We start from the raw sequence: 24,670 nt of genomic DNA, 5'->3' as shown, positions 1-24,670 counted from the left end.
AAATATAAGATTTAGGTGAATCAGTCCTCATTTACTATTGTCAACTTTAAATTATATTTACATAAGAACTCAACACTGTTTTCCATTTTATAAATGGATATTTTATTTATTACAAAAAATTGTTTAATGTAAAAATAACTTAATTTCGATATTTAGAGGAAATAATATTTTTATTTCAATTTTTCTCTTTTATTTGTATAACCGAAAACAGTACATTTATAACGAGCTAAATTCTGTGAATGTCGATATGACCAAAAGGAACATCGAAGTTGACAATTGCCACTCCATCGTCTATTGTCGTAGTATCGTCTTATTGCGTAACCAAACCGTGTGGTGCGTCTTGGTTATTTTGTGTTGTGTTAGTGATGTGTTGTTGTGTGTTGGTATTTGAGTTTAGGTAATTACTGTTATTTATATCCAACGAATTTATATATAAGTTTGTTAAAGCGAAAGAATAGCTTAATAATGGAAAACGTTGAGATATTGAGAAATATTTTTGTGCCGACTGATAAGTACGAACTGAACTTAATCGGTTCAAAAGTAGCGGAGGCAATTGAAGAAGGCTTTTATGATGCTTTATATGATCTTCAAAATTTGAATTACATTAGTATAAATGCAGATTTGAAAGAATTGCCTGTAAAATTCGGGAAATTGTCTAATCTTACTTGTCTTGTCCTTCATTCAAATAAACTGAAAACTCTACCGTTGGAAATTAGCGAGCTAAAAAAATTAAAATTGTTAGACGTCTCGAGGAATTCTTTAGAAACAATCCCTGCAGAGTTATCGAAATTGTCTGTGTTATCAACTCTTAATTTAAGTATAAACAATCTGACATCTTTACCTTCTTTGCGTCATAACGTGAAGCTAAGCAACCTCAATTTGTCCTGCAATAAATTTCAACAATTTCCTGATTGTTGTTACGAAGAACTTTGTGCATTGTCAGAAATTTTATTGAATGGTAATTGCATTTCTACTATACCAGGTGATATTAATAAACTTCATAATTTGAAAACATTGGATGTAGCAGATAATGAAATTACAGACATTCCTGTTGAAATAAGCCATCTTATGAAGTTGAAAGGTAAAGCGAACAGATTTCTTCGTTGTGTTTTTTACATAGTCTAATATAAATTAAGAAACTTGGTTTTGTCCACCTTTCTCCCTCCTCCACAACTAGTAGAACTGGCGAAGATGAGTGATTTATCTATGTTTATAACACAAAATGATTGTCATGCTTAAAAATTATCACATGCTAACACAGCAACAGGTTGTGTGTTGCTGAAACACTCATCCTTGCTAGCTCACAGTTTGTTTGCTCCTATAAAAATGGTCTCTTAGAACTAGTTTAAGGGTCATTTCATATCAAATCAACAAATCTCACAACTTGACCATCACCAATTTCAACAAAATTCACAGGATTGATCATATCTATGAAGTGATGCAAAAATTTTTTTTTTCAGTTGCTCAGTTTTTTGTGTAGGACTCTGTAAAAAGGTGAAAAAATGTCAAAAAACAAGGTTCAGTTAATTACAAAAAAATTTTCTCAGCTCCTATAAGAACTAGAGAACTCAATCTGGTGTCATTTTAAAGCTCTTGGAATGGGCTTTCGTGTCACTTTCATAAATCACTCGGTTTTGTAACATTAATAGTTCAAGGTAACCAAACAATTTCTTTGACCTTGAATATATCCAGAAGTGTAATTTTTAAAAATTTGAAAAAAAAATTTTTGTTTCCTTATGTGTTGTACATGTGGTAAACATTTCATAATGGGATTGCAATGTGATCATGGTGAAATAAAATAATGAACTTGTATGTACTCACCATATAGCTTCCAAAGATATTTACAGAAGAATTACGCAGTGTACACTTATTTTTACAACTTCTAATTAGCATTGCCCACTTCTTGCTTTGAGAGGTTATAAACTCTTCCTGTTGGATTTATCCTGGGATCTACTTTTGAAATAATATCACTCCTATGTACATTAAGAACATCCTCAAAGTCTGGGTAGTGGAAGGAAGGTGAAGGTCCATGTGGATGTAAGAACACTGCTATTGTGTCTTGCTGAGAGACAGCCAGAAATTATGACGAGGTGTATGCATCAATGTTTTCTTTGTTGGATCTTGGAAATAGATTGTGAAGGGGTGAACTGTTACCTGTGGATTGTTCCAGTGGAAATATTGGGCTGCATCCTGCAGAATGAATCAATAGTTCTCAGCGAAGTCACAGATTATAAGATATTCATCTTCGGTACTTACGTATTAACGCCACCGCATGTACAGCTTTATTTAAAAACAAAGTAGTCAATCGGATTTCGGTGGAAAATGGGCCAATATAGAGTTTAACATAGATTCAAAACAGTCTCTTTATTTATTTTATAAATATAATTTAACCAAACTTAACCTACGCTCGCTTCGCTCGCTAACCTTGACTAATTAACAGGAGTGTTTTGATTATTTAAATAATAAATAATTGCAATAATTACTGAATTTTTTAAATAAATACTCAAAAAATTACGGTGTTAATTAGTCAAGGTTAGCGAGCATAGGTTAAGTTTGGTTAAATTGTATTTATAAAATAAATAAATATAAATAACCATTTATTAAAATTAATAAAGAGACTGTTCATTTTCCACCGAAATCCGATTGACTTCTTTGTTTTTAAATAAAGCTGTAGCTGCGGTGGCATTAATACATAAGTACCTCACCTTCTTTCAGAGATTGCTTCAGATGGGTGAGGTAACTGAATTGTTGACTAGCAAGAAATGAGTGTTGAAGTTTAGGAAGTTTTCTTAAAAGTATACTGATGAATTATTCAACAGGTTTGACTAATGTCTCAGGAGATGCTCTTTTTTCAACTTGTATCCACTGTTTGTAGGTGTTGTTTTTAATGCAGTTGAGCTCAAAAGCTTCCCTTGACTTCATCAAACCCAAGACAATTTTTGCAGTTTTCAAAGTAGCAAGCTTCAGTTGGATTAGCACAGACTATGTACATAATAATATCTTTGTAAGACTTAATTGGTCTATCATCTATCAGCTCTTTCATTCTACAGTGCATAACTGTAAGGTTTGGTGCATTGTACATACACAAACAGTGTGGGTTCCACTTACACCTGCAAGAACACAGTACTTAGGCCTGAGTTCACAGAACTTTGAAAATCCTGTTTTCAACAATGGATACCTCTGTTTAAACAATGCAAAAGCTTCACGGAAATTACACAGAATTACTTTTTTCTGAACATGCTCTCTTCTTCCATTTATCTTAAGAGAAATAAAATCTTTTTTTCCAGGCATCATTCGACTTATTTCCTCACTCATACAGATCAGTTCTTTAACCAGGCTTTTAGTTTTCCTTGCAGTGTAGTCTGATACTCTAAATTCATCTTGAATGTCTTTTAAAGTCCAGCTTTTGTATGGAGCGTTGTCAATATTTGCATCCTGATGCTTTGTAGTATTAAATCTTTCCATTAGTTGGTTGCTAATTTCTTGATCAGAGGAAAGAGGATTAGCATCGTGTCCAGAATCTCAATCCATGTTCAATATTTTGCTTTTGAACCTGAGGGTATTTTCTCTCACATAGTCATTTTTTTCTGAACAGGTGATTCATTTAAAATAATCAAACTTTTGTTCAGAGCATTTATAACTTCATCTTTTTCTGGGGAACACAAAGGATCTAATTGTTGAAATTCTTCATCAGAAGTAGATTCTTCAGCGTTATTTTTAGCAGATGCTTCTAACTGTTTGCAGCAAGTATCACAAATTGTGTAACCTTGTTTAAGAAAAGGATTGCAACAGTACATTTTACTTGAAGCTGTAAAGTTAATGGTTCAATGCTGCTCATTGTACTGTGATCCAAGGCTGTGATGAACTGTCATAAAACTCCAAACCTGTAGAGAAAGGCAAGCTCAGTTAACAAAGAGTCTGAAAAATCTGAAAACAAATATATTTTTACATCACTTTATAGATATGATCAATGTTCTTGGGGAGTACACCACTGAACCTTCTGTTCCAAGAGATGATCAAGACTAAATATTACTTTATATGCCTCAACAGGATGAAACATGTATATTTTTTTTGCAGAGAATAGGAGTGCATGTCATGACATGCTATTCTTCTGCCTCATCAAGTGACCCAGTCTGGAAGGGGAGGGTTTTCATTGATTGAATTTCAATTAGCAATTGCCACATAGTGGGAACAATTAGAATATTCTGCTGTACCTAATTATTACAAAATTATTTTTTAATGTGATCCCATTGCAATCCCATTATGAAATGTTTACCATGTACAACACATGGAAGCAAAAATTTTTTTTTTCAAACTTTTAAAAAATAAATTTGAATATATTCAAGGTCAAATAATGTTTTTGGTGATTGTGAACTATTAATATCATAAAATCTTACCAAGTGACATGTCATATGAAAGTTCATTCGAAGAGTTTTAAAATGACACCAAAATGAGCTCTCTATTTCTTGTAGGAGCTAAGAAAGTTATTCTTTTGTAATTACACAAACCTTAATTCTGCAATTTTTTTATGGGATCCTACACAAAATACACAAAAAACTGAGTTATTGAAAAATCTGAAAAATAATTTTCTGCATCACTTCATGGATAGAGTCAAACCTGTAAATTTTATTTCAATTACTGAACATGAATCTGTGAAGTGCATTTATTTTTGTTGATTTGATGTGGAATGACCCTTAATAGTCTTCAAATTTATATCTTTATTTTCATTAATTGTCATTTATATATGTATATCAATGTTGAACTTATGCTGTTGATTAGCCCAATATGTATTGTTAATTAATTATGGGGCCTATGCCCCATAATTAATGAAGCTCTATAGCTTCATGTATTGTTTCAAAAACATTGCAATAGAAAATAAGTTTATAAAACTTTAATCATTAGACTTAAGGATTCCTTCTTCAAGATGGTATATCAATGATTAATGGTCCATTTTCAAATTAATGGTAGCATTTTGTTAGCCCTAACTATCTTGAAAAAGTTGAGAAACCCTTTTTGTATCCAATAAAATGATGTATTCTGCATACATACATTTCATATTCATGTTTGCTGAGATCTTGTTTATTATATGCAGTGTAATATTCAAATGTTAAAGTACAAAAGTTAATTCTGTTGAATTTGTTGCCTTTTAACTTATGTGGTTCTTGTATCTGTGGGTAAATTTGATTTAAGTCTGTCTGATATTGTATTTAATTTAGTTACAGCAGTTGAGTTTATATACTAGTTTTGCTTTGTTTCACACTGATAAACAGTTTGTATTGTTAGTTTTTCATATAACTTTGTGTATTTTATTAGTTGTTTTGATAGCAAAGTGTAACTTTTCCTGAAATTTTTGGTAACATCTTGTGTGGTTCTTTGTTGATATAAATTAGGATTACATATTTTTTATCGCTAGGTTTTTTGTCAGCTGTCTGTGTGTATTAGATAATATAACATGTGAGAAGCCTGCATATTTGTATGTGTTGTGGAAAGGTATGTCGGTGTGGGTTCTCTATATTTTCCAAAATTGTGTTTGTTATAGATTTTGGATATGAGGAAGTAAAAGAAGTTAAGTCGTTTGCTGTGTTCATACCTTGTAGTGAATTGTAAGTTGGGATGTAATTTAATGATTGATGTGAGGACTGTATCACACTGTCTTATGTTTTCTTTGTGCAGTAGCGTAGTATCTACGATATAGCCATACCAGTAGTTTAGTCAACATGTTTCTCATTTTATATTACTCTATCAAAATAAAATATAGAAATTATAATTTAGTGTGTTATATGTTTTTTGAAATGTGAAAATGTTTAATACAGGAGACAACTAGGGATAGGTGAACCCATTGATGCCTGTTGAGCACAGTATTGATTTTATTTTGTTCTGCTACAGCATATGTTAATGTTTCTGTGGTGTTATGTGCTTTAGTGTCACATTTAGTATGTTTATAGTTTCTTATTTTTGTATATTAGTGTATATATTCAGAGTGCAAGTGTGAAGTGTTTTTTGGAATGCCTAAATTTTTAATTTTGTAAAATTTCTGTTGTTAAATATGACCTAATGGTCCATATGTCTTAAGTAATTTGCATATGGGTGTTATAGTTCAGCTGATGATGGGTCTAACTGATGGTTGTCTGGTCATTCTATTTTAATGTAAATAGGTGTATTTAATGAGGAAGAATTTTTTTGTGTTGTAAATTGTGTGTTTTTTGTTATCTATTAAATCTTTTATTTTTGTTTGAAATTGTGGGATCAGACTTTAGATAATTATGTTATAACATTTTTATGATTTTGTTATCTAGTATGTCATGTGTTATTATTTTGGCGAGTCCTTTGTTTGCTTTTGAACAGGCTAGTTTGTGCACACTTATTTTTTATTTAGTTTAATAGTGGTTTTTAGATCATTATGTCTAAAACTATTTGTGTTGAATATTAAATATAGATTTTGGCTCTGTCAATTAAGCTGGATGCTGTTAGAATTAGTTTTAAAGGACTGATTCAGTTAATTTTGTTATTAGGATAGTTTTGATTTTATTTAAGACCTTTGTCCAGCAGGATAATTTCTATTGTAAATGCCATTTTCATTTGATTAATTTTATGAAGATATAATGTATTGGTAGCATTTTCGTGTGTTTGTGACTAGTTTTATAATTTAATATTTGGCAGTTTTAAGAAATTTTTTTACTAGTTTTTATGTACCAGGTAGTTAGTGTAATTGTGTCTTATACAGACTGGTATCTGTAACTATTAATGTGAAGGTGTTTTTAATTTAGATAAAATTATGAAGATAACATATACAAGGTGTGATAAAAAAAATAATAAATGATATACTGAATCAAAACGGTGGCAGGCAGAAATAAAAAATTATTTTTTTTTTATTACACCTATATATCATTTTCAATAAAAAGGTTGTAAAAAGTTAAAAAAAAAAAACATTCTGCTTAGCAGAATTACATTTCATCCACTTGTACTGCTATAGCAGTAACAGCTAGGAAACAGCAGCTGTTCAGCTGGTTACAGAACATGAGTGAGTGTGTTATATTGTTATTATATTATTTTAATATGAAATTATTCTTGTTTTATGTAGGCATTTCTTATTTTATTTTAGGGATCTTCTCCATTATGTGCCATCATTCTAACAACTGTAGCAATTAACAGTGAGTCATTTGTATATCAGCTATGACATACAGTTAATGTTTCACATTATAATAATAAAACAGCAGTTGTGTTTTGCTTCCAGACTATGCATATCGCAGGCCTACTTGTCATTTATAGTGTTGTCTGTTTTGTACTGTTGTACCTAACAATTACATTCATTTAATCAAACGTGTTCTAGACAATGATGCTGTGATACATTTTCTTCAGGAACATTATGTTTTACATATTCCGAGAAGGTGTGTGATCACAGTCATTGTATGATGTTTAAGGACGGGGGGGTATGAGATCGGTGGACTTTTTCAGAAAAAATAAATCAGACAATATAAACAATTAAGTGATGTATTTTTAACAGGTTCTGAACTCCCTTTCCATAAAATTGCCTTATTTATTTATTATTGGGCTAAGGGATTGTGTACTGAAAAATTTTGCGCAGAGGAGTTAGAAATAAATTGCAATACTTGCTTGGTTGACTGGGCGAATTTCTTCTGTTATGTTTATGGTCATTGTATTGCAAACAATCAGAATTTAATTGAAGGTGAAGGGTTAACAGTCAAAATAAATGAAAGTTTATTCTCCTACAGGAAATTCCTAGTTGGGCATGTTATTCCACAACAGTCTTTGGGGGATATTGTAGAGACTAAGGAGTGTTTTATGGTTACAACTGAAAACAGGAGTGGCGAAAGTTTAAATCTAGTAATAAGGCAAAGAATAGAACCATAATTTCAGATGAGTGGTGCGCTTGTAGAAGCATTCAAAACTTACTGGAAAACTTGTATAATAACACACATGTATTATAAACCACATGCATAATTTTGTAGACCCATAAGTAGGGTTATATACCCAAATGATTGAAAGCACATAAAGACTTGCAAAGCATAGAAATAAGGTATATTATGGGACAAACAGCAATGTTGGACAGCTATTTGGTAGAGTTTATGTGACGAAAGTGGAATAGCACTTTTCAACCAAATACTTTTACATATAGTCACCCATTGTCTTCCATTATAAAGGTAATCTTTGTCATATACTGAATAAATAAATGATAAATTAATTACAATTACTACAAATGACATTAGAGTTTAGTTAATTACACCTTACTGTCAATCAGCCTCATCAAAATAGTGTCACATAAGAAAGAAACCAATTTTAGTATTGGTGTGAATATATGCCTGCTCACTTGACTGTTTTATTTAACTAGTATTCAAGTTGTTAAAAAAGTAAAAGAAATAAAATATTTTAAATAAGCTAATAGATTAGTTGAAAGTAAAAATCAATCTTTTTGTTAGATTTATTGGTTCAATTTTTGTTATAAGTTTGTTTACATTCATTGTTAAATTTTTACTGGTTTTGTTTGAATTTATCTTCTTAAATTATTTATTTCCAGGGGTTTTTTAATTGTGTTTAACTATCTTGTTCTGTTTTCTCCTGTACTGAAATAAGGTATTCTCTTAATCCATTCCATGAAAAGAAGTTTGAATAAAAATGTAATAAAGTAGGTTAACTAATTTAATGTCCCTCATTAAAATACTTCGGTTAATGGTATTACCAACCGCTATAAACTATTTCAAGATAAAAACAATAAATTTATAATTAAGAATTCATTTAGAATGCTTTATATTTTAAAGTGTTGTTGCCAGTTTGCAAATAGTTAGGACAAACTGCAGACAATGACACATTATGCTGCAAAAAAAGTGCATAGCCATTACACTGATAAACATAATTTCTGTTTTCTAACATGCGATAAATGATTTTAATCTGGTTTTTTGATGCTGAAAATGAATATGAACTCAGAATCTTTCTATTGCCCACCATTTTTGAAAAATTTTGAAATTTTAATTAAAGGATTTTTTAATTTTTTATTGTTTAACTTTGTTAACATAATTTGTAAGCTATAAATAAACAATAATAGACAAAGAATTAAATCATATCATAGTCACATATTATGACATCATATCTAACACTGAAGAGTGAGCCTTCAGGGACAAGATTAATCATGTCTGTGCAGGTCAAAACATATAGCTGAAAACATGGACGTGTTGTTTGTTTTAAGGACTGGATTTAGGAATGAACTAATTTCGTTCAGTCCTATTGCTGTCTTAAGTTTATTAACAGCGCAATGTCAAAATGCCTTGAAATTGTGTAAATGATGTGGATGCCTTTTGTTAAGTATGTGATGAGTTTTCCGTAAAATCAAACAGAAAAAACATTACACCTTTAATTAAAAAAGAAAAGTATTTGTACTTTCCGTGCAAAATTGGTGATCAGGATAAGATGTGGACTCCTCATATAGTATGCACTAATTGTTCTGTATATTTAACAGGATGGCTGAAAGGTACACGGAAGCTTTTGCCATTTGGTGTATCTATGGTTTGGCGTGAACCAAAAGATCTTGTAACCGATTGTTACTTTTGTTTAACAAGTGTGTCTGGAATTTCTAAAAAATCTAAACACTGTAAAATATCCTTCATTGCAATTTGCCATCAGGACTGTACCTCACAGTGAAATTATTCCAGTTTGTGAGCCACCTGTGAATGTATATTTCGAAAGTAGTGATGAAGAATCAGGCAGTACTGAAGTAGATAACAATGATTGTGATTTTTAATTATCTTCCAATAAACCATATCTTATATCACAAGGTGAATTAAATGACTCGGTTAGGGATTTAAATTTACTAAAGAAATCAAGCTGAACTGTTAGGATCAAGACTGCAAGGTTGGAATTTACTTCAAAAAAATTCAAAACTTTCGGGTTTTTGAAGCCAATAAAAAGAACTTTCTCAGTACTTTATTGATGAAAATAATAGTGATTTATTGTACAAATATTGATGAGCTTATGTTGCACTTAGGACACGTTCATAAACCTGAGGACTGGCGGATTTTCATAGATTCGTCCAAGCACAGTTTAAAAGTGGTTCTACTACACAAGAACGGTAACAAATATTCTTCGATACCAATCACGTATGGTATTAATTTGGAAAAGATATACAATGTGATGATAGATGTTCTTGAAAAAATAAATTATAAAAAACATAGCTGGAACATATGTGGTGATTTGAAGTTATAGTTATCTATTTTGTTCAGCATGCAGTTAGGCTATACTAAGCACATGTGTTTTCTTTGCGAATGGGACAGCCTAGCTAGGGATAAACATTATGATACCAAAGAGTGGAAGAAATGAGACAACTTAACTCCAAATGGGAAAATATTATTCATGAGCTCTTAGTTGAACCCAAAAAAATATTTTTACCCCCTCTCCACATCAAGCTAGAATTAATGAAAAATTTTGTAAAAGCAATGAAGAAGGATAGTCCCGGATTTTTGTACATCAGGCAGAAATTTCTGAATGTAAGTGAAGGAAAAATTATAGAAGGAATATTTGTTTGTCCTCAGATAAGAGTGTTGGTCAAAGATGATTTATTTAACTCAGTGTTAAATAATGTAGAAAGTGTGACTTGGGCTTCATTTAAAGATGTTTGGAAAAATTTTCTTGCCAAACAAAAATCCAACAATTACCACGATATTGTTAATCAATTTCATACAGAGCTATAGGATGTAATATGCCTTTGAAAATACATTTCCTACACGTGTATCTGGATTTTTTCCCAGAGATGTAAGCGACGAATTTGGTGAACATTACCACCAAGACATTTTGATGATGGAAAGCCTATAACGGGAAGTGGAATACTAACATGTTAGCCGATTACTGTAGACATTAATTTGTGATATGCTTGAGGCTATTTATAAAAGAAAAGCATCAGTGAAATCATTCTAACACAGGTATGGCCATGCAAAATTATAAATTTTACACATTTTAATTATATTTTCCCTTAATTTTTTTGAAGCGTAATTTATTTAAAACTGAGGGTGATAGAACATTTTTATTTACAGATCTGTAATGTACACAAAAAATTTATTCAATAAATGGTATCACACTTAGAGAAACATTAAAAAAAAATTTTTGTCTATCAGTGTTATTGTTCTTTATATTACTGATCATTATTCTCTGATTTAAAAGCGTTATTCAATTTTTGAATTATTTCAGAAGTACCATCATGAGTTATCATGATCAACAATGATCATTATTCTTTACCGTTCCAAACAATTCCTAGCCCTTACTAATCACCATTTACCCTAATTTTTTGTTTTTTATATTAATAAAAAAAAAAATAACTCTTGAAAGGTAATTAAAGAAATATATATAGTTTTATTTTTTATATGTAGTTATATATATAGTTTGTAATTATTGTTGTTATATTTATTATTATTATTTCAGAATTAAACCTTAAAGGAAATAAACTGAAAGACAATAGGCTAAAAAAAATGGTCAACCAGTGTCACACCAAGAAGGTTATTGATTATATTAGGCTTCATCTTGGAAAGCAAACTGGTTTCCATGCAGTTAGGAAGGAATCTCTAAGCCGTTCATTTAGTGATGATAAGGAGAACAAAAAAGATGAAGAGGATAAACCTGTACAAAAGCCGGTAAATTATTGATTTTTTTTTCCATATATTAATGTTGTAAATAAACATATATATCATTCAGATCATTTCACAATTGCATTAAACAGAATTTGTAATGTATTATTACAATTGATATAAAAAAAAAAGAATTAGACATGGAAAGAAAGATATATGAAAACAATATTGAAAAGTACACCCGTATCAAATGTTATTGCCTACATAATCTGCTGATAAATAACATTCAAGTTTTTCACAAATTGAATTTAAAAAAAATTAAATTTTCGTACAAAACTTTTCCTATAATTTAATGCAGTACAAACATACACCACTAAAAATCCCCAATCTTTCCTGATTAGAAACAATGTTAAATCATTTCCTAAATATCTTCTATGTTTCACTCTTGATGTTTCAATTACAACCTTAAATTTATTATTAAAAAAAATAATAATAAATATCCTTTCCCCAGCTTTGCATATCAAACAGATATTAGTTTTATTTTCCCTATCTGGCCTACAATTAAGCTGCAATAAAGATCCCTTAGCCTTAAAAATACATTTAATAAAACTTTTTTGTACTGTCATTTATATGAATTATATTGTGCCCTATTATCCCTATCCTTCCATTTAATGTCTAGCCCCTGCTGGATTCATTTTCCCTCTTTTTCTTACATAACAACTTATACTCTTTTGATAAAATGTTTAATAATCACATTTAACTTCTTCAGTATTTCATTTTTTAAATAAACATCCTTGACCAAACAATCTCACAATTGTTATCAAACCATGATTGACACTTAAAATTTCTTGCCAGTTGCTTATTTGAGATCCTAACATTTGCTGATTTATAAATTAATCCATTTAACATGGAAATATTTCTGTTGTTGTCTTTTGGGATTGTATTAACCACTTCACAATTATCTACAAAGTTATACACTACCACACTCTCCATTGTCTAATCAGTCCCAGCATAATTTTGGTTGCATGGTAATACATTTTCATCAGTTATATTGCCATTCACACAACACAAACTTAGTACAGTTGTATGATCCAAAAAAAAAATGCGCTGTTATAACATTAAACATTTTAAGTGCATTTACCCTCCCTCTTGTGACATGAACAAAGGTCAATAACCGACAGGCCTGTTCAATTTAGATAAATAAATTTACTTATTACATTCCCATAAATTCTACCATTTATAATTAAGTCAAACATTTATATAGATTTATATTTTCATCTCTTCTATTAATTAACACTTCTTTTCCCCAACGGGGAGCCTTACTCTTTAAGACTTTGGGGATTGGTGTCCCCACAACCCTAGCTTCTGCAGCTTCTCTTCTCACTGCACACAGACTCACTGCAAACATTTTATACATGCATTGGACCAAGAAAACTACATACACAAATTACAACCTATACCCTTACACAACTGCACAACAATATTCTACATTATTTCCTCTTTCACTTACACTCAGTGGTATTGTGACCCTTACAAAATGCAACCATAACCCAAGCTGGAAAATATTGTGCATGTGTGAATGGCTCTACGTAGTGAGTCTCAAACAATGTTCTCTAGGCACCTGAGTGAACCCAGTTTAGCTCTAGCTCCAGTGCGCATGCACTCTACTGGAGTGGTCCATTACATTACCAGTACTTATGGGACCAACATTTTAAGTCCTCAAAAAATTCTATGATGGTTAGTGGTCCATCTGAAAAAACCACCAAAAACAAAAAGGTCTCAGTCAGCTTTGTATGATGAGGATATTAGTCATGCAGAAGATAGTGCACTAAATTCTGATGCTTTAAGTTGTAAATATAAAAATATTCAATTTGTTCTTCGAAATGATCAGGAAGGTGGCTCCCTCCATAAGGTCTTTCCTTTCTTGGTTAACAAAGATATAAAAGGTTCAAGTGGTTACCCGAAGAACATCAGGTAATTGCAGGACAGATTGATTCTGACTGAAACATTTAATGAAGAGCAGAGTTGATTTATCTTACATCTCTGTAATATGGGTGGTATAGATGTAAGTGCATAATGCCATAAAATGATAAATACGAGTCATCTATAGGGAGTAATTTTTTCCCGAGACTTTCTGGAGACTTAAAGAAGAGAAGGCAATCCTAAAAATTTGTATTGAGCAAAAGCTTTCCTTCCCATCTGCCTGAAGAGAATATAAATAGACAGTTAACTCACAATACTTGGTAAAACAAGACGTATCTTTCACCGCCACTACATCAAGTAAAGCTCCTGCAAATGCAGGTAACCATTTGTGCAGATCCTGCAATGAGCTGAAAAACTTCTTCAGATGTTATCTAATCAGGTTGCTTCACTTACTGCAACTATTTCTGAGCTAACAAAGATGAATAAGAAATCTGTAGTTGAAGCTAGCGAAACTGATGCTAGTGAGATCCCTTTTAGTTCATGTTCCCAAAGTTTTGCCTGTACAGGCAGGAGTAAACATAGCTGGTGGTAAACCATCTAATAAATTTCCTGTTAAGGAAAGCCACACAACCACCTCTGGAGATTTCAAAATCTCACTCTCCATCACCTCATATACTGGAGGATATGGTTGAGGAACTACCCAACCCCAGGACTTCAGAATTTTTTAAAGTCAAAAATACAAAAAAGAAAAACTGGATTACCTACAATTAATTTTTGTTATATATTTATGTGTAATTCTGTATCTACGAGAGGTTATCTCTAAAGTAAAGATAGTTTCATTATAAAAAAATTTATTCTGAGAATTTTATAAATATTTTTTATTTATAAAAAATACATACTCTTAAACTACATACCTTATACTACTGCTCTATATAATTGACAAAAGAAATAAGACATTTATCATAGCAATACACCAGCTTCAATATACTCTTGTATATTCGTATTCTTCTTCTGCCATTCCATTTAGCCACTAATTAACAACATTTTTAAGTTCATCACCTGTGAATTGCTTACCACTCAGAAATTCTTTTAATTTTCTAAAGGTTCTAGGCTTCCAAATTTATAGTTGTTTCACGTGACATCAAAACAATCAGCAGTATGCCAAACCCATCCCAATAGACTGTGCCCATCAGTTTGCATCCAAATGGCTATGGCTTGATCTTTGTTGGCTTGGTTGGTGATTGAGGATGACACCATTCACTTGACTACTGTTTTCTCTCTGGCATGTAATACGAAATCCATGTTTCATCACCGGTAACAATTTAATTAAGGAACTCATCATCTTTTTTCTGTATAGTCCATCAAAAATTCTAAAGCAGATCCCATTTGGATTTTTTTGTGATTTTCTGTTAAGACATGTGGCATCCAACATGCACAAACCTATCTGAAGCCCAAATGGTCATGAACAATGCGACCAACAACAGTTCTTGAAACATCAGGGAAAAGAAGGGCCAGGTAGGGAATTGTTGAACGACGATCTTTTCTGATTTCATCAGTGATGTGTTTCAACAGGTCCTCGGTGATTGTTGAGGGCCTCCACGTTCTTTATCATGCGCATTAATTCTGTTATTTCTAAACCTTTCACACCATTTTTGGACTTTTCTTTCATTCATTACATCATCATTGTACACAGCAACCAACTGCCTATGAATTTCTGCCAGCTTAACGTTTTGATGGTTTAAAAAATGTATGACTCCACAAATTTCACAGTCGGAGCAACATCAATTTACCTTTTCATTTTATAATGTAATAACTCGTACATTATCAAAGATACTACAACACGACAACTTACAGACAATGCAGTGTGTATATTACTAGTGTGTCCATGAACGACAGGTTCACCAACCTTAAGGAGAAAAATTTCCCAGAAGTCTTTACTTTAGAAATATCCCTCATATAACTACCATTATTTATGAACATTATTCAGTGGAACATTAGAAGTCTTTGATCCCACATTGAAGATGTTAGAGTATTGATGCACACACATGAAACATAATAATGTGCTTTCAAGAAACGCACCTTCTATAACAAGGTGCACTAACACTCAGAGGATATTTCTGTGAGAGACGACTGTCTATTAGACAGTAGAGAAAGTTGTGAAGTAGCTATTTTTACGTGTAATGAGGTGTCGGATACAAGGATACCACTAGCTACTCACATTCCTGCTGTTGATGTAAAAATCTAAAAATCAATGTCCCTTTCAGATTGCATATCTGAAATTTTATCTCACCAAACTCTGAGTTCAATACTTAAGACATATCAAATCTCCTCACACAAATTCCATCGCCATCGTTAATAGTAGGAGATTTTAATACCTATCATATTTCTGCTCCTCCCAAGGAAATATGATAAACAGAGTGAGACAAGACTTAGACTTCTGTTACTGAATGATGGATCATGCACATTCATGTCATTATCATCTGGTACATTGTCCAACTTCGACATCTCCTTATGCTCACCAGTTTTACTCCCTTGTTGTAATTGGTCTGTTACTGACGACTTTTATGGCAGTGATCACAGACCAATAATTATTGCTTTTGGTGTTGACTGTGAGGTAAAAAAAAGGCCATGGAGATTGATTGTTAAAAAAGCAGATTGGAACGTTACCATAATGCCTTCCCATTACAGTATGACATTGGTGCAGACGTCCTTGATTAATATACCTCTTTTATATCCCTGTTACTTGAGAATGCTGATATATGTATATTCCACAAACATCTGGAAACCTTAGATGTCCTTTCCATTCCTCGGTGGGATGATGACTGCAAAAATGCTATTAGGAAGCAACAGCAGACACTGCGCAAATTTAACCGCAGGCCTACAAATGAACATTTAAATTTGTACTGTAAGGCTAGAGTGATGTGCCGTTGGGTATTCTTGGATGCTAAGAGGAAGTTGTGGATGTAATATGTGGACACCATCTCACACACTACTCCTGCAGCTACTGTGTGGAAGAAGCTTCGTACAATTTTCAGATCACTGAAATAGTCCATTCTCAAACTCATTCATGAAGAACTACTTTCATCATCTTCTGCAGTGGCAACTACCTTAGCAGATTCTTTCCACTTGGTGTCTCACTTGATGACACACCAAGGGAAATGATGGGTATCATCATGGGATGATAGGAATTTCAGAGATACAAGATATAGATGGAAGTATTATGGTTGACCTTTGCTGATTTGTTTGGTGAATTAAATGCTCCATTTACATTCAACAAGTTGTTACACACACTTAAAAACTCAAGTGACACCTCTCCTGAACCTCACAGCATTCATCGCAGTATTCTCTCACACGGCACTACAACACTTATTGTGTATTTTTACTGGTTTATTCTCTTCCTCATAAGTCTTCCCCCCATGGTCTAGTCAGAAGCCTTTGTTGTACCAATACTTAAACCTGAAACCTGCTAAAGACAATGCATGTCCCTCAAGCTACTACCCTATCTCCTTGACAAGCATTTTATGCAAACTGATGGAAAGAATGATGAATCACATGCTTACGTGGTACTTAGAGACCAATGGCCTGTTATCTCCAGAACAGTGTGGTTTCTGACAAGGAAAATCTTCCATTGACCATTTAGTGTTGCTGGAAGTAGCTATTCAAAATGCTTTTCTACTTCACCAGCGCCTTGTCACTTATCTTCTTCCATATCAGCAAGACATGCAACACAGCTTGGTGACATGGTATTTTTAAACACCCTTAAAGAATGGAGGGTCAAGGGCAATATGCTTGCATTTATTAGGGACTTTCTTAAATGACCGAACTTTCTGTGTTCGTGTTGGAGATTCTTTATCGGGTTGCGTCCCTTGGTGAATGGAATGCCTCAAGGAACTGTATTAAGCACCACCTTGTTTGCTATAGCGATCAACAGTATTACTGAATGTGTGCAGCCACCTGCTTCGTGTTCTTTATTTGTTGATGATTTTGCTCTATATATTATGTCCCGTTCAACAGCCACAGCAGAGAGACTACAGAACACTATACCTCGTCTTAAAGCTTGGTCCAAAGTTACCATCTTCACATTTTACCTGAGAAAACAAAATGTGTAGTCTTTTCTCACCTGCAGGATCCTTTTATACCACAAATATTTCTAAACGGAGAGCTAATTGCTATCTCTCCTAAATCATTTTTAGGTTTATTTTTTGATAGCCATCTTACGTGGATCAAACACATTAAACAATTAAAAACAAAATGTTCCAAACTACTATATATGCTGAGAGTCCTTAGCAACACCACTTGGATAGCCGTTGGGTCATGTATGTTACAATTTTATTATTACTTAGTTCATTCCTGTTTAGATTATGGCTTTGTCACTTACTCTTAAGTGCATCATCACACACTGAAGATGTTAGATGCTGTACATTATGTTTTTCTTCGTCTTGCTACAGATGCTTTTAGATCAAGCCCTGTCACTAGCATACTTGTTGAGTGCGGTGAATAGACTTTGGGATAGACAGGACCAAATTCTATCATCCTACTTTGCCATTCTTAAAGGGCAACCGAATAGCCTGTCTTTTAACGCAGTCTTTGCAAATCTTAATTTACAAAGGTATGAAGACCATCCACGTCATACTGCACCTGTGGGTGTTCATACCTGATGTTTACTACACCTTTTAAACATTGACACACCTACTTTTCTAACGTATCCCTGTTCATATCCTGTGGAGATACAACATTATAAATTTTATTTTTGACCTTACCATTTACAATAAAGAATCAACACGACCTATCATTTTTCAGTAAATGTTTCACCATATTCTCTCCAAGATAAACCCAGACAGAATAGTATACACAGATGAATGAAAACAGAATGATACAGTTGGATGCGCATTTGTTGTTAATAGCAGACCCTATATGTTTGGTCTACCTAATATTACAAGTGTTTACTACTGAACTCTACACTATCAATAAGACTTTGAATATCATTAACCCAAAATACATTCATATCCTTATTTATAGTGACTCATGTAGTGCACTGACAGCTTTAGAAGATTTGTAATCTAGACATCATATGGTCACTGAAATCTATAATGCAATCACTGAGTTGAACCATCACAACACACAAGTGTGTTTCTGCTGGAACCGTAGTCATATGGGAATTGTGGGCAATGAATGTGCCGATACGCTGCTAAAGTCACATGTAGTCAACCTTCCTTCCTTCACCACCCAAGTAACTAATTGCGATTTTATTAACTGTGCAAAACACACTCTTCAAGTAAAGTGGCGAGGTGACTGGACTGCCACAGAATATAATAAATTCTGGCACATTAAAGTCAGTGTGTTACCATGGAAACTCCTCATGCAGAAAACTTTGTTGAGTGGAAACGGTCCTTTGTCGATTGTGGTTAGGCCATACCAGAATTACTCACAGGTATCTGATGTCAGCAGTAAATGCACCAATATGCGTACGATGCAACTGCCGCTTAACTGTGCACCACATCCTCTTGGATTGCGTATGTTATGCAGCCTTGCATTGTAAATTTAAATTGCTCAGGAACATTCGTCGAATCCTGGGCAATGATCAGCAAGTTTTAGACCAGAAGTTACTATTTTTTGACCTTTTTTTGCACAAAATTTAATATTGTTTTTATATGTAAAGTATTCATTTGTGTTTATTCATATGTTTATTTTGTTTCTGTGTTAAACATTTTTCCATGTAGTTTTTTTCCTAATAATTGTTACATTTTCAATGTTAGTTTTTAATCTTTCTGATTGATATCTGAGAAGGGGCCCTTTACACCCTTCTCGGACTTTGTAAAATTCTGTTGTTTACTTAAAATTGTATTTTTTATTTTTGCATCTTATTTTTAATGCTCAGAATGTGATATTAGTTTTTAACTAAGTATTGATATGATATTTGTTATTAGTTTTAAGTTTTAGTTTTTAACTTGGTTTTATTTTTATCTTAGTTCTTTAATTTTTCTGTTATCCGAGAAGAGCCCTTCCACCCTTCTTGGACTTTGTTGAATTCTATTTATCTTTAGTAAAACTGTATATTTTTTATGTTTATGTTTATTTTAATTATATTTTTACGACTGATATTAATTTTAAGTGATATTTTAGCTGTGATATTAGTTGGAAGTGTTTATTTGTTTACATTTTTAATTTTTGTTATAATATTTTATTCCGGGTCATGATAACACGAGAGTTTTTCACCCTTAAAAAAAAAAGAACTTATGATTATAAATTATTGACTTATTATCTTCTGAACTTCCTTTGATAAATTTTAAGATTTACTAACCTTATTCCAGTCACCCATTACCATAAGTTAAAAATAGTCATTATATATCAATAAAAATTCTCACAATAAATTATCTTCCATTTTATTTTAGCCACTTTCCATTCACTTAAATACATCAGAACCATAATAAATATTTGCTTATAACTATGAAATTCAATCAGTACTCTCCCACTACTCTTTTAAAAAAAAAAAAACAGTAACACAAGTTGACCTAGACCACAGTAATTTTACCTCTGAAATTGAGTTCTCCCTGACCACAAATTCCTATATAAAACTATTTTCATTAAGATAGGGCTTATAATCTGCTTCTCATCTTGAACAAATGTTTTAAATAAAACAAAACAATCATACTATTTAAAAAAATTAATTTATTGATAAAGGAATCAGTTCTTAATTCTGCCATGATATACACTAAAACACAAACATCATTTCCCATATGTAAATATGATTGACAGCTTCACCTCACTCATAATATCCTCCTTGACTCTTTTTTCTTCCCTTAAATATTTTTCACAACTTCTGCTGCACCATTCCTAATAATCTCTTTTTCCTTATCTTCTCCATCCTGGTTACTCATTTGTAATCCCTTATGTTCATCCCACTTGAAGGAAAATCCTTTGATGACTATATAATCATAGATCACCTTGACGTTCAGATCTGGTTATAAGTGGAGAATCTCGCTTTCCATAGCAACCTTGCTTTTGCTTTTCTTGTGAATTACAGAATTGGTACCTTTCAGTTTTCTCGTGTTATCAAGTATAACTTGCATAAAGACATTATCTGGAATGTTAGTGATGAGTGGACCACCATTTCTTTATTTTTCCAGGCACAATTTACCTACATACCATTCCACACCCTAGATATTTTACACAGAAACTCATCACAGTTGCCTTGTAATCTGGTTTATTTGTGTCATAATCTAAACCTTTAAATATCACATTATTCCTTTTGCTTCTGTCCTCAAGATCCACTAATTGATCCAACGGATTTCTATTACTGGTATTTAAAATATAAATTTCATTTCTTAATGCCGTATTTTCCTCTACCACGCCTTCACCATTATTGTAAATGATATGTCTTTTTCAGTTGTTTTTTTTTTTTTGTTTTAGCTTTCCAAATAACCATTCCTCAAAGTACTTATAATTATTCTTCATTTTTACTGCAAATATAAATATGTGTATATATATATATGTTTGTATAAGGTCCTCCAGATAGTAAAAATCTAACCCATCGGGTTGGTCTAGTGGTTAACGCGTCTTCCCAAATCAGCTGATTTGGAAGTCGAGAGTTACAGGATTCAAGTCCTAGTAAAGCCAGTTATTTTTACACGGATTTGAATACTACATCGTGGATGCCGGTGTTCTTTGGTGGTTGGGTTTCAATTAACCACACATCTCAGGAATGGTCAAACTGAGAATGTACAAGACTGCACTTCATTTACACTCATTCATCCTCTGAAGAATTATCTAAACGGTAGTTACCGGAGGCTAAACAGGAAAAAGAAAAAGATAGTAAAAATCTGTGTTGTTTTATAACAAATTTAATGTATTTGTTTTAACTTTAATATATGCATCATAATGTATACATATTTTAAGATATTTTTCCACATAATCACTTCCTAAGTTCAAGCATTTGTCAAAGTGGCACTAGTTCTTATATGCTATGGGCAAAGAAGTCTGCTGTCAGCCCATTAAGCCATTCACAAACAGCTGTCTTATGTCTTCACTCATAACAGTTCCTCCTAAGCAACTCTTTCAACTTTGTACGTAGGTGGAAATCGCTTGGGGCAAGATCTGGACTATAAAGTGGATGATCAAAAACATCCCATCTGAAACCTTTGAGAAGTTAACAAGTTTATTTTTTGCAGCATGTTAACATGCCTTGTTGTGAAGCAAACACTCTGCATCAGAAGACCACATTCATTAAATTCTCCCCATATACAGCTGTAATTTGATGATAAATTTCCCCAAGACAAACATCTTGGCATTCAGAAAATTTCTGATTGATTGTACCCCACAGTCAATGGGGTTTTCAGTTTTATTTATTATAAACACATGCAAAGTTACTCCATAGTACACCTACAAAATTTCATACAGTGCTAGCAGAACAACAGCTGAGATACCAGCTGGTCAAACCAATTGCTGTGAGTGAATTCTCACTGTGCATCACTTTTTTACTCTGGAAGACCGTAGTGTATGTATGTATATATATATATATATATATATATATGAATAGCTATTTTTTTTTATTTATTGACAAGTGTTTCTTCTCAGCTTAGCCCACTAACTGTCTTACAGGTATTACTAATCTTTTTCTCCATTAAAACACACTAAGCGAAAAATTATAATTTATATAAAAAATCAGTGTATTAAATAGCAGTAACTTGCAGACTGATAGTAATTTAATTAAAACTATGGCAATGCACAGAGCAGTGAGAGACATGTCTGCTCTATCCAATGTCTATTACTTAACTCTATATTATAATATGTATTAACATTGTAGAGGATAATTCATTGTAATTTTATAGCCAACAAATTTTATTTTGGAGACACCATCAACAGTTGTCAGTTTGAGTTAAGTTGGAGGGAGGGTTGTTACAAAAGATTTACTGCACTTTAAAAATGTGTCCATTATCTAATCTTTTTTCATGTTATGCAAGATTAATTTTTGTTTCTCATTAATTTTGAGTTGACCCAAAACAATGTTTTTGAAAATGTTTAATAAGATTTGATACACTTAAATAATATTTTTCATATTATTATGGACACAGAAATGATAGTTTAAAAACTTCAGATTCATTGATGAGCCCTTATGCGTGCTATAACTGCAATAGATATCTGTCATAGTGATTATTAAATTTCTCTACCTTCATTTCAGAAATACATTGTCCAGGTATGGAAACCAAAATTTAATGGATTTGAAGTAATGGTGTCATCTACTGTAAAGTCAGTTCGTCCAGGAATAATTTGTTGTGTTGTCCGAAGTGTTACCTTTACTGAAGACACTATGCGAAATTTTATTAAGATGCAGGCAAGTGAAAACTTTAATTATGCATAAGCATCTTTACTCGTGCTCTTATAAATATTTATATTTAAAATTCTTAAACTTTTTTTTTAATGAAGACAAATATTTTTTGAGAACTATGGCCATATTAGTGATAATTACTCATGAACTCTTTAAAATTTAATAATTAGATAATGATCTTTGTATGTGTTAGTTTTTTTTTTGTGATTTATGAAATACTTTTTTTAAGGAATTTTACCATTTTAATAAACTTCTATAATAAGTTATTTTTATTATAAAGATAATTATTGTATCTTGAAAACAACACTAAAAATATTCAAATTATCAGCAGTTATGAATTTATAAAAATTGATGATACAGTAAGTCTTTGACAGTGCTCCATCTGGGTATTCTAACTGTAACAAGCACACATGTTCTGGTCAAAAAGCACCTGACTTTTTTCAGATGTGTGAATTAAAACAGCAAAACTTGGCATGGTATGTCAGTTACGTAGTGAGCATGCTGATTTTTGATAGCCTTGTAAAGTGAGTCGGTCACTAACAGGCAACCAGTGTGTGTAACAAGTGCTTGCTGCATTTTTACTTTGTGTATAATGATAGAACATGTTAGACAATGTTACTACATCAATTTTTGCCAAAAGGTTAATAATATCCAAAGTGAAACAATTTGTAAGATTCTGAACGCTTCCAGCATACAGGGTTTACACAAAGAATGATAACACTGCTTTAAAAATGGACTAATAGTTGGCATAGATCTTCGAGCAAAAGTAAAAATACCCATCAAAAGAGTTTGATGGGTATATTTGTGCTAAAGCTGCTTTTATGTGATCAGAATGAATTCTGTCATGACTTCACACAGGATATCCAAAAGTGGAACAACAGTTATCCTAATTTCATGAAACCATGATAATCAAGTGAGGATAGAGACAGACAGCCCACGTACGCAACATGTGCAATGCTATGCTCCCACGTTGGTGTGCACACTTGTCCCATGTATGCAACATACATATGGCATCAGATGCTATTGTCACTTCTTAGACGGTGCACTAGTCTTGTGTAAAACCACTGTACAACATGTTTTCTCATTCTGAGAGCGAGTTTGAAAATGATTTACTCGATTTGTTTTTAAATGAATATGTCCGGGTCGCAAAAACAAAAAAAAAAAGATAAGAAAAGAAGATATTGGGGTTCGTGAGATAAATAGACAAAGAGAAAAGTTTGGAGACTACCATACATTAGTGCAGAAATTGGAATATGATGAACGATTCTTTATGTATGTTATGTATTTTTTTTTTTAATTTAATTCACTGTAGTTATAAATATGATGGATATTTCCAATAAGTAATAAAAATAATAATGTTTAAGAAAGTTTTTATCTAAATTTTATAATAAGTGACAATATTCTCATTATTTGTAGAAACAGCACCAGCAGCTTCGGATGAAAATTGGGTATTAGGCAGCTCAATTAAATAAGATGGGGAAAAGTATGAGGTGTGGGTTTGTGAAAACTACCAGAAGCAGAATTTGCATTATCGTGGCTATGGCTGCCTGACTCTTAACTATAATTGATGTTCTCAATATATTTTGTTGTAATTTCAGTTGTTTGAGCTCTGCTTCACTTACAGCTTTACGCAAATCCATTTTAATTTGAATCTGATCCAGTTTTGGTAGTTTTTTCACAATTTTGCTCATACTTAAAAAAAGATAATGTAAGTCATCCAGGTCCTGTTTTTTTTTGTTTTATTTAAACTTCAATAAATAAAGACTTAAAGTTACCAAAATTTCAAGTCAAAGTGTGTAGAAACCCCTTATATAAATGTACAAATTATTGTTATTCCTACTGTATAATCTGTCTT

General features: G+C 32.2%; 1 protein-coding gene across 1 annotated transcript in view; it reads left to right on the top strand.

Moving 5' to 3' along the window:
- The first annotated feature begins 282 nt into the window (after positions 1-282).
- LOC142323114 (leucine-rich repeat-containing protein 47-like) overlaps positions 283-24,670 on the top strand; it is a 44,021-nt gene continuing 19,633 nt past the window's right edge. The window contains exons 1-3 of the mRNA XM_075362315.1: positions 283-1,081; positions 11,425-11,633; positions 22,669-22,821. Coding sequence (XP_075218430.1) covers positions 466-1,081; positions 11,425-11,633; positions 22,669-22,821 — 978 coding nt within the window. The 5' untranslated portion in view covers positions 283-465. The remainder of the gene's footprint in view (positions 1,082-11,424; positions 11,634-22,668; positions 22,822-24,670) is intronic.

This window comes from Lycorma delicatula, chromosome 4 (assembly GCF_047948215.1).
Source record: "Lycorma delicatula isolate Av1 chromosome 4, ASM4794821v1, whole genome shotgun sequence".
Taxonomy (NCBI): Eukaryota; Metazoa; Arthropoda; class Insecta; order Hemiptera; family Fulgoridae; genus Lycorma; species Lycorma delicatula.
This window is presented reverse-complemented; position numbering and strand designations above follow the sequence as displayed.